The sequence below is a fragment of the Neolamprologus multifasciatus genome, chromosome 3 (assembly GCF_963576455.1).
Source record: "Neolamprologus multifasciatus chromosome 3, fNeoMul1.2, whole genome shotgun sequence".
In the NCBI taxonomy this organism is placed as follows: domain Eukaryota; kingdom Metazoa; phylum Chordata; class Actinopteri; order Cichliformes; family Cichlidae; genus Neolamprologus; species Neolamprologus multifasciatus.
Window position 1 is genome coordinate 29179982 of NC_140441.1, and position 18850 is coordinate 29198831.

At 43.4% G+C, this 18850-nt stretch overlaps 1 protein-coding gene across 8 annotated transcripts in view; it reads right to left on the reverse strand.

Moving 5' to 3' along the window:
- htr2cl1 (5-hydroxytryptamine (serotonin) receptor 2C, G protein-coupled-like 1) overlaps positions 1 to 18850 on the reverse strand; it is a 345669-nt gene that overhangs the window by 145115 nt on the left and 181704 nt on the right. For 6 of the 8 annotated variants that reach the window (XM_085153790.1, XM_085153788.1, XM_085153789.1 and 3 more), the window contains one exon: positions 4178 to 5207. The exons of 1 other annotated variant lie outside the window; for it this stretch is intronic. In XM_085153790.1, the coding sequence (XP_085009916.1) occupies positions 4178 to 4601 (424 nt within the window). In that variant the 5' untranslated portion in view covers positions 4602 to 5207. Of the gene's footprint in view, positions 1 to 4177; positions 8648 to 18850 lie in introns of those variants that run through there. One more of the 8 variants, XM_085153791.1, reaches the window with a different exon arrangement.

The window sequence follows — 18850 nt, forward strand, 5'->3', positions numbered from 1 at the left end:
CAGTCTAGTATAAATAATTAACATAAAGTCTGTCTAATTGTGGAAGCTGTTACTGAGAAGGTATAATAATCCACAGTTCCTCCAGTGTGCAGATTACAAGCTGGTGGTAAATGACTGGTACTTTATAGGAGCTCTTGCAATGACTTCTTACCACTAGCCTCACTCACACACAGAAGCTTTATTAACCAAAAGTTCACATTCAGAGGATTCATTGACTGTCAAGAATTTATCAACATCCAGACTACAGAATGTGAGGATTCAACCAAAAACCTTCACAATTAGGAGACAACCTCCACTCCTGAATCCACACCAAGATTCAGTATGTTGCCCAAAGAATCTTGTTTTTCAGCAGCTTACATGACAGTAAACTCACATAAGTTCTGTCTTAAAAGAGAAACGCCCCACGTGAGGCTTGAACCCACAAGCCTGAGCTTAAGCGTCTCATGCTCTACTGACTGAACTAGCTGGGATTTCAGCTTGGTGTGTGCAAATTGTTTATCTTGTGTGGAATAAGTGAGCTACCATGGGTCCAGACCTTTAAGAATCTGTGTGCAAGGTACTCATTAGCTACAGTATTATTATTGATAATTTGCTATTATTAATCTCTGGTTGTCTTCCTCAGTGTGTCTTTGTCCTGCCTTCCTCCTGTCAACTCAGCCGGTCATGGTAGATGTCCCTGCCTCTCTGACCCTGGTTTTTCTGGAGGTTTCTTCCTGTTAAAAGGGAGTTTTTCCTTCCCACTGTCGCCAAAGTGCTTGCTCACATGGAGTCATATGATTGTTGAGGTTTTCTCTGTTTTCTCTGTTTTAATGTATGGTCTTTAACTTACAATACTGATACTGATATTGAACACTGTGTTCTCCCCCCCGATGCACCTGTGTATGAATATTAGCTTGTGTAAGTGCTTAGGCACAGAAAAGAGGCAATGTGTGAACCGGTAGTTGAGGCTTGTAGTAAGAAAGCAGTGTAGAGTGTGGAGTAGAAAAGATCTATGTAAGCTCTAGTACACTCTGCTAACAGCAATACATGATTCATGAAGACCTTTATCCACCATTTACACCCAACAGAAGACACAACAAGTTTGTGTCTTTGTCTAACTGGAGCCCAGATGCCAACAGTTGCCGTTAGCTGGGTTTCTAGAGATTTATCAGAGATGCACGATTTGATTATGATAATTAAACTCATAATTCCTGTCCAAGAACATTTATCTAATCATTTTATATTACATGACAAATTGCCTGCCGGTATTTGTGTGCGTGTATCCTTGTTATTTTAAAAAGCGTATGCTCCATCAATTTCATTTAATCATCTGGCAATTCCAATTAAAGAAATGCAAACACATATTCTCTAAAAGCTGTGTGTGTGTGTGGTTGTGCGTGTGCGTGTGTAAATGTCATGTAGGCCTATGCATTAGAAAGAGAGAGGGTAAAAAAAACATTGTTATATTACCATTCCCTTCATCTTTTATCATGATTGTCATCATCATTCTCATTAGCATCATCATTATTATGATAGCTGGAATAATTTATTGTCAGTCGAAATGGTGTGAGAACATTCAGTGACGTGCGAGTGTGTGTGTGTCTGGTCGATCACTCAGCCAGCCGTGAGGATCAATGCAGTCAAGTACCAGTCTGATGGATAACACTGCACGTAAAGATCCAGACTCCACTCAAGTGTGTGTGCGAGCACTGGGTGTGTTTGCAGGGACTCGTGTTCTTCTGTGTATATAAATGACAGAAAGACAAACAGCCAATCTGTCTCAGTGTGTTTGTGCATCTGAAAGAGCGAAAGGAAAGCACAGACTTGTCAGTGTTTTGTTTCAGTGTGTGTCTGTGTGAAACATTGATTACCACAGTGAGCAATCAGCAGTGGCTTGAACTAACAGACAGGCACAGAGCGGCCAGCGAGTGTGTCCGTTGGCCACGCGTGGCCCATTAAGCAGCAATCAACCTTCCCCATCCTGCTTAGCATTCCAGCAGGATGCCTGCCTGCCACAAAGCCAACGCATGACTGTAGTGAATGTGGTCAGGTTAGGCAGGGGAAACAAAAGGCCTGCAGGGCAAAATAAAAGAGTTAGACCAAAGCATGAATATCCACACAGTATGTGCAGAATCACATCTGCATTTTATAGGCTGGGAAGCAAGAATTGAGGTGAATTAAAGTTGGCCTCCAGCATTATTAGTATTTTATTGAACTGCTGTAAATGTAGCGGACATAAAAGAAAGATTTAGAAACAGGTGGGTTAGAGGCTGATATATCTTTATCTCCAGTGTGAGCATGACCTCAGAAACAAAGAACCAGGAAAACAGTGGCAAAGCTTAAAACCACTTCATCTGTTCTGCTGATATCCGTCCACTTATACCAGCTCTTTTGCCGGTATAACCCTTCTTCTTCTACTTACATTATGGGTCAACAGAGTGGATTATATGCCTCCATCTCACAGTATCCCTAGCATCCTCCTCTATCACACCAACAATCTTCATGTCTTCACTGCATCCATGAATCTACCCTGAGCTATTCCTCTTTTCTTTCCTCTTCCTCTTTGAGTGTCCCTACATACAACCAGATAAGTTTGTAATACTTCTTATGTCTTCCTGGAGAAAATTGGTTTCGCCTTCTTCTTCTTCTATAGCTGCGCTGATGTAGAGATTTTGTTGTTTAGGAGAACACTGAATTGAGTATGGCGCATAAATGACGGGTGTATAAATGATTTTGACGCCAGGATATAACCAGGGTGGTGATCGTAAAGAAGGAAAAAAGCTTTTGGACAGTCCTACTGTGTTATTAGTTAACGCAAGATACATGGAGGGGTTAATGTATAAAAGCCTTTATTGTATTTGTTTATATATGGGGGATGGAAGAAATATGTGTGTCGAAGAAACACATCGATTTTCTCACTGACTATCAGCTCTGTGATCGTCTCTGTGATGGTGACATTTACAGGTATGAAGTAGGAAATGTACCTCCCTCCTGAGGCGTTCACGTTGAGAGCTAGCTGAAACATTAGAAGAAGACCTTTAATCGAATGTTTTCACACGTGCTTGGGGAAGAAACGCTGCGCACATCCTATTATGCTAATGTGGGCGTTCATGCAGAATCCTGGCATGGACACTGGAAGCAAGAACAGCAGTAAAAAGCTGGTATGAAATTGCAATAATTAAGCTGGCATCCTCCGGCATTTGATTCACTTGCAAAATAACAGTGTGCGCCGTCTCAGAAAAGTAATAATCATTTCAATAACTGCACGGAAAAATGTTTTTTAATGATGGCAGGCGCATGTCAGTGTGCTGACAACAGCTGGCAAGTGGGTGGATATTTGAGATCAGGTGCAGATTGTCTAAAGATTGAGATTTATAGGGAAGAATCTGGCTTTTTATTATTATAGGAGGGGCTGTAAAGAAGTGAATACATAATTACAAGCACTTAAGGAAAGTGGATCATCTGTTTTGCTATTCTTTCAAAGTCGGTACGAGTAATTTACAAGTTCCTTTTGACTGTACTGAGCATACTGAGAATGTAAGAGTAATGTAGTTTCTCAGTTTGCAGCAATTTCTCCACCTTCTCTTTGATTTTTCAGCCTGAAGCTACAAAACTAGAAAAGCGTCATTTAAATGTTTAAGTGGTCAGTTTATCTTCAGTGCAAACACTAATTTACTAAGTTATCCTAAATGATATCAGCTGGTCTGATCACAGGTTGCACTATGTCCATGAACACATCTGATCAGGTGCTGAGATCACGGCACACAAAGATGATGACTGACACTTGAATCATTCTTAGAAAATGGCTAAAACAGAAAAAGAAAAGAAAAATGAAAAAAAAAAAATCAAAGATACAGAAAGTAAAATGAACGACTTGTTTTGGGTGCTGTCAGCGTTAATCTCGTTAAAATGACGTTCACGCCATAACCGCATTAACGTGGCAAATCTCCATTAACTTACTAACAGAGATTTGACGCGTTAATGCGGTTATGGCGTGAACGTCATTTTAACGAGATTAACGCTGACAGCACTAATATATATACTTACATATAAACCAAACCAACTCATCCAATTGTTCACTGATGTTTTAAAGTTGCTTAAGACTATAAATGTGCTACTGTCAGCAGAGATGAGTTGTGAATTTTATTTGTATATAAGTGTTTCATGCTGATGTCATTCATGGGTATTGTTGACTTACCATAGAGGATGTTGATAAGAGAGATCGGCATAACCAGGATCCCTACGAGCATGTCCGCTACAGCCAGTGACCTCAGAAAGAAGTTGGTGGCATTCTGGAGCTTCTTTTCCAGCGACACCGCGAGGATGACCAGAATGTTTCCGCCGATCGTCAGCGCAATGATGACGAGTATGAGCAGCGCTGGCCAGTTCTTCTCTTTGATAACCGCCCTGCTCACAGACTCCTGGGTTGTTAAATTATCCAGACCTAAACCCATGCCGGAAGCACCACCACCCCCGCTGCTGCTTCCAAGTCCTATCCCCCATGGGAGGGTTTGATTGAGATCTAAGGGGTTGTTGCTTGGCCAAGCCATTCGACCCCCAACCTCCAAAGAGGATGTGGTTGTCCCAAACCCGCCAAGAAGAGCCCTTGCCGGGCCACCCATTTCAAAGAGAGATTACTGGAGATTGGACAATCCGCTTCAGAAGCATACAGAAGAAGAAGCTGCACTCAAAATTAAGGGACACTTCTCTGAAGGATATCACCTAAGAGTTGATCAGATGGGATGGGAAGAAAGCAGGAAAGGGAGAAATTTGGGGGATTGTGAATGACAGGGAAGATGGGGCAGGGGGATAGGGAAGAAGCAGCTACAAGGGCTCTTGGTTTTATTACTGTGTTTTAATAAATCTTGCTAGCTCCAAACAGCCTCAAATTGTTCTGTTAGGCTTGTATCTCCCATTACTGGCCAACAAATCATTGCCAGGGAGTTCTCAAGGTATATGCTGAGGAAAACTGTCCCGAGTTGCTTTTTGGTGTTCAGCCACATCTACATCCAAGTGGAAGTGAGACTTTAAGAGTTTTTAATTTAGAGCTGGAAATTGGATGACTCATATCCATGGCTGCCGGCCACCATCGTCCTCTGTCCACCCAATCGCTGTAGTCCGTTTGCCACAGGGTGTCAGTCGGTTTCAGTATCTGCATTCAGCTTTGAACCTTGCTGTTGTGAACGGACATATCTTAGGTGTTTATCCGAGATGATGGTGAGGGCGAACTGCGGAAAGAAGCAATGGAAGAAAAAAAAAAGAATCAGATCATCTAATTTGAACTTCCTGCATGCACAAGTTTTTTCACCCAGTCATTCATGATTTAAAAATAAATCAAACCTCTCTCTCTTACATTCCTTCTGGTCTGTCTTGATATATTCCCCCTTTCCGATTACTTTCCTTCCATCCATCTACTCCATTCACCCACTCCTCTTCCTCAGTCTTACTCAATAAATTTCCATTTTTTCCTTCTCTAAATCTTTTTCGAGCTTTCATCCACTTCTTCCTCCATCTTCAGCCATCCATCAACGCACTCAAAACTTCTTCTGTCCTGCATTTTCTCTGGGATTTCTCCACCAGACTAATTTAGACTTTGTCCGCACTCCTCAAAAAAAGTTCTGAAAAGAGTGTTAAACACTGTCCTCATTCAAAAATATACTAAAGATAAAAATCCAACAGATGCTTTGATGTTTATTCCTTCACATCACAGCATGTGTGTGTGGGTGTGTGTGCGTGTGTGTGTATGTATGCTGAAGTGATGGCTCTCCTCTCTATTTACCCTTTCCAGTCAGGCAGCTTAGTGATTTAGCACCTCATAAATGTCTTCAAGGAGAGGTGGAGGAGTCAAAGTTTATGTGTGTCTGATAGTCAGCGCGCGCATACAGTGAGTCTTTGCCTGTGAAGAGCACAAACGACCAAAAACCATTGAGACGTTTTCCCATTTGCGTGGGATGTTTAAGAATGAAATGCGAATAAGTGTGTGTGTGTGTTTACTTTTGTGCTTTTTTCTTTCTACGTTCCCATGTGTCCACTTGTGAGTGTGTATTTTGAGATGAAAAGCGAGCACATCTCCAGACGCAACCAAGCCTCCAGCTGAGATATTTCAGTGGGCGGCGAGTCTATGATAATATCAGGAAGAATAGAGTATGTCTGTCCATATTTTACTGGATGCTACATACACAATAATAAAAACTGTGCTTCTTTTCCCCCCCCCCACCGTGTGGGTCTGTTAACATTTGTATTGTTTAATGTGTGTAAGTGTATTCATTTGTCTCTGCTTTGCACTTATTTGTGTGAATTACTCTGAATGCAGATGAACCGTCTAGGTGCGATTGAGTGCAAACACAATAATTCATTCAGATTACTGTTGTGTGTGTGTTCCAACTTGTGTTGTTTATAAAAACAACCCATCCTCGTACTTAAATGACAATTTGGCTGATAGTGACCAGCACCTGTTTTCACACCTTGGCTCATGTGATTAGGCAGATGATCAATAGAAGGTCAGCAACCCTCTTATGGACACTCCCAATAGGGCTTAAATAGGGCTCTCCACCTCTTAGAACTCAAGAAGCTTCTTGGATGAGAGGTGAAACGTCTTCAAGAAACTTAAAGATGATGATGACCTGGATGACTGAGAACCTTCAAAAACCCCTGAACTGAGTCTAAAGTAGATACCTACCAGTTTATCTTGAACCACACCCTTCCCAACTGGTCTTTTATGCAGTAATTGGACCTTAATGGTTTTTTTGTTTTGTTTTGCTTTCGCTTATTATACTTAAACACTTCTTTTCTCATTTTCCACTAAACTGACAGGATGGCACATTCTTATTCCCAGGGTGGATGAAAATAGGAATGTGACCCATTTGGGGTCATCCTATAACAACCTGTCTAACCCGACCAGTTGGTATCATTTTTCAGCTTGCTGGGTTAGTGTTGGGCCGATGGGCCGATCAGTGGGCAAGTAATGCACTAACCAAAAAAGGCTTTGTGAGGGATGCACTGTTGTCTGAAAAAAGCATGTATTTACTACCAGGCCACATGCCAATCAGTAGTATCCTGTGCTCACTTAGTCGCTACAGTTGCCCGCCTAAAAGTTGAGAAATGGTTATCTCAGGTCCCGCCCATTTTACATTGTCAGGGGTTATTTGCAAGTAGTGCAAATAATTGATTTTCTGTGGTGTGTGGTTGCCAGGTCGCTGCCAATTGATTCCACTGTGGACACAGCTTTAGGCATTAAAATCTGCTGGGTTAGGTTTAAAAAATAAACGCAACAGTTGCCATGGCTTATAAAACACTTCTTTCTGGTTGCCATGGTGACACTTGCTTTTTCTACAGAACATAGGTGCTTTTGGGACAAAACATATTTCCCACTGAATTGCATGACTTACAAATGTGTGCTCACTGACAAAAGTGAAGTTCTTTCATTTTTTTGGTGACTATTTCACAAACTCCTGAGACTGAGCTGGGCTGAAGTCACCTCTTTGAAAGTGACACAAATAATTTCTTGTAATTTCGTATATCTCTATGGGAAACATGCACTTGCTATTTCACAGAGATGTTTGGATGCTGCAAAGAACGAAAACAGGAGCCCGCATGTCTCACTCTTTTTAGGTGTGGTTGCCTTTCATCATACCAGAACATGACTGCCTGTGAGGTTCAGTTAGGTTTTGCTGTGCTTCATCCAAATACCAGTATTACTGAGGACCCTCTAAACATTTGGAGTGAGCTATAGAGCCTAAAGCGTTGGCACAGTGCTCACTACAGTCCAGCTGCACCAGTTAGTGCTCTTTTTGTTTAAATACATTCCTCCCTCAAGTTTGTGCTCTATAAGGAAACTTTCTGCATGCAAGTGCAATAAGGACAGCTGCAAAGATCTCCATACCTTTAAGTCTCTAAATTGACATTCTACCTCTTTAATAAGGGATTGCTTTTTTTTTTAGCCCTAAATGAGGGCTTAGTGCTGGGACATACGGTTAGGTCTCAGTCACAAAGACCTAGAGACCCACCGGTTTGCAGTTTCCTGTGGAGCCAGCAGTCACTAGACTGTTTGGTAAGTGGTTGCTGGCAGATGAAATTGATAGCAAAGAGCAATGTTCCCTCTAAGTTGCGCACGTGCGCAATTGCGCACTGTTGGCACGGTCTCTGCGCACAGAAAATCTGCGTTGCGCACAAAAAAAACTAACCTGAATTGAAATTAAAATTAATACTTCAACAATCATGTTTTGCAGTGTTAGTCAGTAAGTGACTGGCTGCTCCCATATGGGATTAGAACGATGCCACCTTATCCCATAGTTCAGCCGATGCGTATATACGCAGCGAATCAACGTCGTTGACAGGCTATGACAGCATCCTTATGTGCCGACACCGTGTTTTAGCTAGTAAAGCGGCGTGGCTGATGTGGAGTGAAGCCACGTTAATGACAACGTGAACAACCATTGCAGATGTGAGCAGGACAGACGGAACAATTGACGGAAAAAGTTTGGACTTTATACCAGTTTTTAAAATGTGTTGATAGGCCACGTAAAACCAGAGTTGTGATAAAAATATGCAATGTTTGGTTTTCTTCCTGAATACTGTCGTTGTTTATATTTACTGCGGGAAGAAACGGTAAAAACGGCGTTTTATGAGAAAAAAGGCTCAAAAGCCTGTGAGCAAAAACAAACTCCACCCCCCCACCTTATCCCCACCGGGGATAGTTGTAACATTTTTGACATTTCTGTCTGTAAATTAGAGCTCTTTTAAGGTAGTGGATTGAAAATGTAATGCAAAGTATTTACATGTCTCGGCTATTAAATAGTGCAGCTATTTTCTCTGCAGCACAATTACCCATTGCATGGTATGGTCTCAAACACAAAGAGTGAAATGTTACAATTAACCCCATAGTCTGGGTTAGTTGTAACATATCCTGGGGTGAAATGTAACACAATGAAATAAGGGTACTAACAAAACATTAACATGTAATCTTTGTTTATTCAACACATGAATGCACTTAGAGCCATTTATGTAACTATGTGTGTGTGACAGAATGCAGAAATCTAGCTTTTGAACATATGCCAACCCCCCAAAAAAGACAAATTATGGAATTTTCTGCAACTGAATATTTCATTAATTTTGGTTGGTCTTCCTTGAGTTTGGCCTCATTGGCTCAGTGGGCATTATAACCTACAACTCTTGCACCAATTTTGAACATAACAATGAAGCTGAAAAAATGTAGTTGTTCACCAGCATCGCAATTCCATTACTTTTTTTCATGGCTTACCTTGGTGTGGTTTGCAAAGTGCTTCAGAAAGATGAGGAAATCTGTTTCTTGCACCCATCCTGATTTATTTCCACTACCAGTACTTCCTACTGGTCCCTCTCTGACACAGTGGTCTGCATAATGTATGTGTGGGAACAAAAACAGTGGAGGAATTGTGTTGCCAATGGCATTAACCGCATATACAAAAGCGACCAGTGAACCTCTCTCTGCTGATGTTGTTGCCCCAACTTGTTTAATATAAGTTAAAGTAATAGTGTGGTAAGTTGTAACATCTGCATTATTGTTACAACTGACCCAGACTGTTGCTGTTACAACTGACCCAGACTCCTATAGCCATGAACTAGCTAACATTACAGCCAACGGCTAAAACATTAGCACTAAAGACCTACACAGAATATATCCCCATAGACATACAAATAACATAATTTAAGTTTGATGAGTTTAACTGCAAAGCAGATAATGCTATTAGAAATTGAAATAAAGTAGAAAAACTTACTTTTTGGCATACAAATTACTTTTTTTCGTGTTAAATTGTCTGTGTTTGACAAAATGTGCTGATTTTTCACATGTGATAGCAGAACTGAGTTGGGCATGTACAGGATGAGTCACATCATTTGAAACTTAGCCCTGATTAGAGAAATTGGAAGTGTTACAACTGACCCATGTTACAACTATCCCCGGTCTCCCCTACCATGTCGACCAATCAAAAAATGATATGGCAACGTGGCATCTTGTTGTTAAGAAACGGGGGGAAGTTTTAGGTGTTTTGAGATGTGAGAGATTTGAGATGTTCAGCGCAAATCTTGTGTAGTCAGTGTGCAGTGTAGTCAATAGTTTTGTTGTGTGTGTCAGAACAATGAGGCGACTGCTGAATGTTACAGGAGTGATACATCTCCTGCTGTCAGGCCTGCAGGTATCAGGCTGTTGTTCTCCTTTATCTCATAGTGGACAGAAATTATTTTTTGGAGTGGCACAAATAATTTGTTTGGCATCAACTTTGATGCAGAACAGCTGATTGTTCTGTAAATAGTTTGAAATGTTTTTTAAAAAATCGCCTTGGCTGCGTTTAAAAAAATAGCTGCAAAAAACTTTGTTGTTTGCCAAACTGAGTTACTTTTTTGAAGAAGTAACTATATAATTAATTGCCCAACATTGGTCACCACAACCAAAACAGACATGACGCCAGACCACCAACCTCTGACTCTCTCCCCCACCGATGTAGGAGCGGTGCTGAGCAGGATCAATGTCCACAAGGCTGCAGGTCCTGATGGCATCCCCGGGCGTGTTCTCAGAGCGTGTTCTGGGGAGCTTGCAGGAGTGCTCACAGACATATTCAACCTGTCCTTGGCCTACGCTGCGGTACCGGCCTGCTTCAAATCCACCTCCATCGTCCCGATACCCAAAAACTCCAACCCATCTTACTACCGCCCAGTAGCACTCACCCCCATCATCACTAAGTGCTTAGAGCAGCTGGTCCTAGCACACTTCAAATCCTGTCTCCCCCCCACCCTGGACCCCCACCAATTCGCATACCGCCAGAACAGGAGCACAGAGGATGCAGTCTCCATCGCACTGCACTCTGTCCTCTCACACCTGGACAACAACAACACATACGCCAGAATGCTGTTTATAGACTTCAGTTCAGCATTCAATACAATCCACCCCTCACAACTCATCAGAAAACTGACAGACCTGGGCATCAGTTCCCTCATCTGCAAATGGTTACTGGACTTCCTGACCAACCGCCCCCAACATGTCCGGCTGGATAACCACTGCTCATCTACAATCACAATGAACACCGGTGTACCACAAGGCTGTGTGATGAGCCCTTTCCTCTACTCCCTCTTCACCCACGACTGCAGACCTGCTGATGGTTCCAACACCATCATTAAGTTTGCAGATGACACCACGGTGATTGGCCTCATCAGTGACAACGATGAGGCCGCCTACAGGGAGGAGGTGGATCGTCTGGCTGAGTGGTGCGACAGAAATAACCTGCTGCTTAACACAGAGAAGACCAAGGAGCTCATCGTGGACTACAGGAGGAATGCTGACCCACATCCACCCATCCACATTAAGGGGACGGCTGTGGAGCGTGTGAGCAGCTTCAAGTTCCTGGGAGTCCACATCTCCGAGGATCTCATCTGGACGACCAACTGCTCCAAGCTGGTCAAGAAGGCTCACCAGCGCCTCTTCTTCTTGAGGACTCTGAGGAAAAACCACCTGTCCTCAGACATCCTGGTGAACTTCTATCGCTGCACCATCGAGAGCATCCTGACCAACTGTATAACAGTCTGGTATGGGAACTGCTCTGCCTCGGACCGGAAGGCGTTGCAGAGGGTCGTGAAAACTGCCCAGCGCATCGCCGGAGCACCACTTCCTGCCATAAAAGACATATACAGGAAGCGGTGTCTGAAAAGGGCTGGGAAAATCATCAAAGACCCCAGGGGGTGGCTGTAGGGGGTGGCTGTAGCTCAGGAGGTAGAGCAGGTCACCTACTGATCGGAAGGTTGGAGGTTCGATCCCAGGCTCCTCCAGTCTGCATGCCAAGTATCCTTGGGCAAGATACTAACCCCAAGTTGCTCTCCGATGCGTCCATCGGAGTATGAATGTGTGTGAATGTAGTTAGAAAAAGCACTGAGTACAGATAAAGTGCTTGTGAGAATGGGTGTGACTGGGTGAATGTGGCATGTTGTATAGAGCGCTTTGAGTACTCCGGGAGAGTAGAAAAGCGCTATATAAGAATCAGTCCATTTACCATTTACCAGTCACCCATCACATAGACTCTTCACCCTCCTGCCCTCTGGGAGGCGCTACAGGAGCCTCCGGACTAAGACCACCAGGTACCGGAACAGCTTCTTCCCCACAGCTGTCAGACTCCTGAACTCTGCCTCCTGACATCTGACCCACGTTAAACTCATGGACTGGACACACACACACCCACAACCACCTACACACACACACAATGGACAACCGTACCCTCAAACACACAATAACAACATGGACTGAACCACCATTCACAATCACTAGCACTTTATATACCTCTGTAGAAATTATCCACATATCTCACTTATCTTAACTGCACTACTGTATAGTTCTGTGTAAATAATCATACGATAATTTTTAATCCTACAACTGTTTATAACTTGCATAGTTCACATTTCTGTATAACTGTATATCTCAGATTTCTGTATAGTTTTTTTTATTTCATATTTATATCCTGTTCATAGCCTGTACATAGCTTGTACTCACTACAGCCTGTACATACTTATAGTTATAGAATATTCATAACATACTTCATACCGTGTACATTATAACATACCATAATAGACCCATTTCTGTAACATATTTACATATCTATATTATTGCTAATATATATTGTAATATATCTATATCACTAAAGCACTTCTGGATGGATGCAAACTGCATTTCGTTGCCCTGTACCTGTGCATGTGCAATGACAATAAAGTTGAATTCTATTCTATTCTATTATATACTGTATTTTGCAGACAGAGAGTTACAGACTCTCTCCCAGACCACAGACTCATACTCATGCGATTGTATGGTTGCCAGTTCGAGCCCCGGCTCAGACAGTCTCGGTCGTTGTGTCCTTGGGCAAGACACTTCACCTACCGCCTACTGGTGATGGCCAGAGGGGCTGATGGTGCTATATGGCAGCCTCGCCTCTGTCTGTCAGTCTGAATAGTGGAAGCGCTTTGAGGGCCCCGAAAAGCGCTATATAAATGCAATCCATTATTATTATTATTATTATTATTATTATTATTATTATTATTATTATCATAATACAAGTCAGAGCTTTATAAAAAAAAATAATAAAAAAAGTAAGTTGTGTTTTCGAAATTGGAGTTCAAGTTATTTTTACTTCCAATAGTGTTAACATACTACACAGCTCATGAACAAGATTTATTTATTAATTTTTATTGTAAGTGGGCTAAAGCAGTTAATTAAAAGTAGTCTAACATAAATGTAGATGCTGTAATTGGATTATTTTAATAAACCATGTAACTTGGATGGATTTTATGCTGGTGTGACCACAGTGCACACGTCTGATGTCGCTCACAGTGGTCAAAGGGACCGCTCAGGGAGTTTGTGTGTTCGCTCAGACACATGAAAAATTAGAGGGAACATTGGCAAAGAGGTGTTTAGTCTTGCACCAAAAACCTCCTTGGCTTGCCTGCAAACTCTTGCCAACTGCTGAGCAGTAGTGAAACTGTGAAGCGTGAAACCGGAAACAGCCGGCAACCTTCAGCAATTATTTGGGGAAAACAATTTTTTGGTAGCAACTGGAGGTTGCAATGGTGTTGCTGACTGGTCTCTAGGTCTAAGTCTGAGAAAATCTGCCCCAAAGCGTTGGGTTTGTTGCGTTTCCAAAGAGAAACTTTATCACAAATTTTAATACTGGTGGGACAGTGAGGAATCGATGCTCAAGAACACCTTGTAACACCCATAATGGCAGTATTTGATGTCCTGGGGTTATAACACATTAGAAAGAAGCACTTACACACACACTTTTTTAGAATGGGACTGAAAAAAAAACAAAAAAAGAAAGAAAAGCACAGTCCATTTTCTTTGTGGTGTATTTGGGGTCATTTTGGAACATACTCTACTTTCACATGCCTTTGAGCAATTTAAATTATTTAACACAGCTATTTTCAGAGCTTGGGCACAGGTAGCTTTCACACCAGATACCATATCCACTCTTCCAACATGGCTAGGGCTCAGTATGCTGACATGCGGTAACCACACAGCTCAGGCAATCTAGACTTTTGAGGGTCAAACATGCTCTACCACAGTGGACATCATCTGTCATTTATCCCTGTCATGTAAATGAGTTTATCTCATTTATTCATTTTTGGTAAACTGAATGAGTTTCCAGTGTAACAAAACTCTGACACATAATGTCTCACAAAACCACAAAGTGGAATCATTGCATTTTTGTTACAGCAGATGTTTGTGTTGGCTCTCAGTCATCCGGGTCACGGTCGACTGGACCTCTTAGAACTGAAGAAGCCTCTTGGATGGGAAGTGAAACATCTTCAAGAAATTGAAAGAACTCCAGTCACTTTCTTGGAGATACTCCAAACTGTTACTTCAGTATTTTGTTTTGTTTAGAGATGTACTACATGCTACGCTTATGTAGCTAACATATTAACAAAATATGTCGAAATGCTAGCTATCAAATGGCAAGGTGTAATTAAGTGTATAAACATTGCATTTCGTTTTTCAGGCGGTTGATGAAATGTAACAACATCATAATATGACATAATTCAGCTTTTGTGGATATGAATTAAAGGTTGTTGTGTGCTGTTGTGATATTAAAACGATGCAAGGCTTTTATACGGAGCATAAATTAGGTGCTATTTAGCCCATTGCTAGGTGGGTGCTAGGCAACATAATGACAAGTTTCTTTGCTCAACTCCTGATTAACTTCCATGGTTCTGTGATCACAGCTAAGCTAATGAAACAACCGAAGTTAGGTTTAGGATTTTGAATTTAGAAAATGAAAAGGTTTGAAGCATAAAAATGAAGGATGTTATCTGTTTTCTGGGGAGGATAGATTTTATATATGATACCAATATTAATGACTGCCTCTCCCATCAGACCAAATCATAATGTAATCTCACCACCATTCAGCTCCTGGTAGGGCTTTAGGCTGGACTATGGGGCCATATTTTATAGATTTGAAGAGCAAGACCAGGAAGACCACATCATAGAGGAGGCTACTACGATTTATTGATTATTTCTCAGGACAACATAAAGCCAGTGAAACTGCTGAGCTTGTCTTTTCTTGACTGAACCAAATAAACAAATAAAGGTAAACATCATTGTAATAACGTGCGCTTTAAAATTCTACCCTTGGAAAATGAAAAAGGCAACACAGAAAAACCAAAGCAAATAACTTTAAATCGAGTCGAGGGAAGAACTATAGTTGTGATTACGGATTGTGTGTGAGTGCGTTTGTCACCAGCACGCTGCTTTGTGTGTAACGGACAAGCTGCTTCCTATCGCCTCCTCTATCAGCATAGTTCACAGGAAACTAAACAGCACTGCAGGCAAGCCATTTAACTGGCCTGACAAAGCAGCAATATGTCACAGAGAGAGGGAGTGAGAGAGGGAGAAGATGACGAAGAGAGGGGAGGAGGAAGAGGAGAGGAGGAGGGAAGTTGGACAAAGCAGTGATTGGGGAGATAAAGGAAAAGTGATTGAAAGGAGAGGAAAGAGATAAAAGAGATGAGAAAGCGAGGGAGGAGAGATGCGCACGAAACCATGAGTCACGCCGAATGAAGCCAATTTCTCGACTCCACACAACAGTAACTTGTTATTCTACCAGTGATTATCTTTTTATCTGCAAACTCGAGTGAAAGCACACAGTTCATTAGTTTCAAACCAAAGATGAGATGCGGGTCTCAGCTAACCAATCACATCACATGTAGATTAGGCTTATATTTGGTGTTGTGACTGTAGAACGCATCCTGGAGAGAGTTACGCAGACACGGCTGGGGACTCGCAGAGTCGTGGCACAGACGCCGCCGCGGTCGCTGGCGCTTTCCACCGTGGGGAAAATAAAACTGCCGCTGCACTTCTGTTTGTTTAAGCCATTTCTGCTCTGCGAGATAAAACAGCAGAGGGGGGAAAGCAAAATGGGATGGGGGGATTTTCTTCTTATTAGTGTTCCCTACAAAGCAAACACTAACTGCTTTTTTGTTTGGTTTAAGGCTTAACATTTAAGCGTTTATGTTTCCCTAACAATAAACAGTGTCAGCTATGTATTTACCAGCTATATGCTGGTGAATGCCAACTTCTGTGGCAACATTTTGTACTGGGGCAGCAGCAGGTGGTTTGTCTTCCTTCTTTTCTCCGCTCACAGGTCTACTTTTATTTGCTTTGCAGGATAAAAATAAGAGTAGAGAATAGTTCCTGCTGCCTGTAAAGTACATCGGATTATTTTGTTACTGTTGTGAAGTAATTGTAACCAAAGCTATTGTTCCTCCTACTTCCTGGCTACCTTAATCCTTGGAGGGTTACGTTGCCAGCAATGAGAAGTACCCTGACCTTCTTTTTAATAACTGGAAGACTCAAAATGGTCTCAAAATATGCTGACACACACAGCCTTCCCATATGGAAAAGAAATAGAAAAAACTTATAAAAGACTTGCATCAAATGTGGCCTACTTCATATAGTGAATCATATTAGGCTTATATGATTTACTCATGAAAGTGGCGACTTTCATATATTGTTTTAGGAAGTATCCAAAACATATAAGTTTCATTTATATAATTTTTCTAGGGATCTTATATCTGTTTTCACTCTTGTATGCTTTTCATACAAGTTTCACACAAGACAGATACAAACTTTATAAGATTTATATATATCTTTTCCATATGGGTTATGTATGGTGGACTTTTACTGTAATGGATGCTATCTTGTGTTTTGAATGTGGAAAGAAAACCTCAGGAACAAGCCTCGTCTCTCCAGACTAATAAATGTAATAAATGAGAGACAGCACTGAAATAAAATAACTTTTTTTGGAAAAACTCCAGGATAAAACTGTGCCAATTTAAAAAAAATGATCTCAGTTTAGCGTTGTGTGAGCTGTAGCCTTGGCAGCATAAAACTGTAATCCAGAAAAATGGAGTCTAGGATTGGAGGGATGTTTGAATGCACTTTGCAGAAGTTTCCATCCATCCATCTTCATCCGCTTTATCCGGGGCCGGGTCGCGGGGGCAGCAGCCTAAGCAAAGAGGCCCAGACCTCCCTCTCCCCAGCCACCTCCTCCAGCTCATCCGGGGGAACACCAAGGCGTTCCCAGGCCAGCCGAGAGATATAATCTCTCCAGCGTGTCCTGGGTCTGCCCCGGGGCCTCCTCCCGGTGGGACATGCCTGGAACACCTCACCCAGGAGGCGCCCAGGGGGCATCCTTGTCAGATGCCCAAACCACCTCAGCTGGCTCCTTTCGACGTGGAGCAGCAGCGGCTCTACTCTGAGCCCCTCCCGGATGGCCGAACTTCTCACCCTATCTCTAAGGGAGATGCCAGCCACCCTTCGGAGGAAGCTCATTTCCGCCGCTTGTATCCGCGATCTCGTCCTTTCGGTCACTACCCACAGCTCGTGGCCATAGGTGAGGGTAGGGACGTAGATCGACCGGTAAATTGAGAGCTTCGCTTTTACACTCAGCTCCCTCTTCACCACGACGGACCGGTGCAGCGTCTGCATTACTGCAGCTGCAGCCCCAATCCGTCTGTCGATCTCCGGCTCCCTTCTCCCATCACTCGCGAACAAGACCCCGAGATACTTAAACTCCTCCACTTGGGGCAAGACCTCATCCCCGACCCGGAGTGGGCACTCCACCCTTTTCCGGCTGAGAACCATGGCCTCAGATTTGGAGGTGCTGATCCTCATTCCCGCTGCTTCACACTCGGCTGCGAACTGCTCCAGTGCGAGCTGGAGGCCCTCACCCGATGAAGCCAACAGAACCACATCATCCGCAAAAATCAGAGATGAGATCCTGAGGCCACCAAAGCGAAAGCCCTCCGCCACTTGGCTGCGCCTAGAAATCCTGTCCATAAAAATTATGAACAGAACCGGTGACAAAGGGCAGCCCTGGCGGAGCCCATCACCCACCGGGAACGAGTCCGACTTATTGCCGGCAATGCGAACCAAGCTCTTGCAACGGTTGTATAGGGATCGAATGGCCCGTAGCAATGGGCCAGACACCCCATACTCCCGCAACACCTCCCACAGGACACCCCGAGGGACACGGTCGAATGCCTTCTCCAAGTCCACAAAACACATGTAGACTGGTTGGGCAAACTCCCATGCACCCTCAAGTATCCTCGAGAGGATGAAGAGCTGGTCCAGTGTTCCGCGACCAGGACGAAAACCGCATTGTTCCTCCTGCATCAGAGGTTCGACTAGCGGACGAACTCTCCTTTCCAGCACCCTGGCATAGACTTTCCCGGGGAGGCTGAGGAGTGTGATCCCCCTGTAGTTGGAACACACCCTCCGGTCCCCCTTCTTAAAGATGGGGACCACCACCCCGGTCTGCCAATCCACGGGTACTGCCCCTGATCTCCACGCAACATTGCAGAGGCGTGTCAACCAGGACAGCCCTACAACGTCCAGAGCCTTCAGGAACTCGGGGCGGACCTCATCAACACCAGGGGCTCTGCCACCAAGGAGTTGTTTAACTGCCTCAGTGACCTCGCCCCCGGAAATTGGCGGGTCATTCCCCTCATCCCCAGACTCTGCTTCCTCCTCGGAAGACGCGTCAGTGGGATTAAGGAGGTCCTCGAAGTATTCCTTCCACCGCCTGACAATTTTCTCAGTCGACGTCAGCAGCGCTCCGCCAGCACTATACACAGTGCAGGTAGAGCACCGCTTTCCCCTCCTGAGACGCCTGACGTTTGCCAGAACCTCTTCGAGGCAGTCCGAAAGTCTTTTTCCATGGCCTCTCCGAACTCCTCCCACACCCGAGTTTTTGCTTCAGCCACTGCCCGAGCCGCATTCCGCTTGGCCTGTCGATACCTGTCGGCTGCATCCGGAGTCCCACAGGCTAACCAAGCCCGATAGGACTCCTTCTTCAGCCTGGTG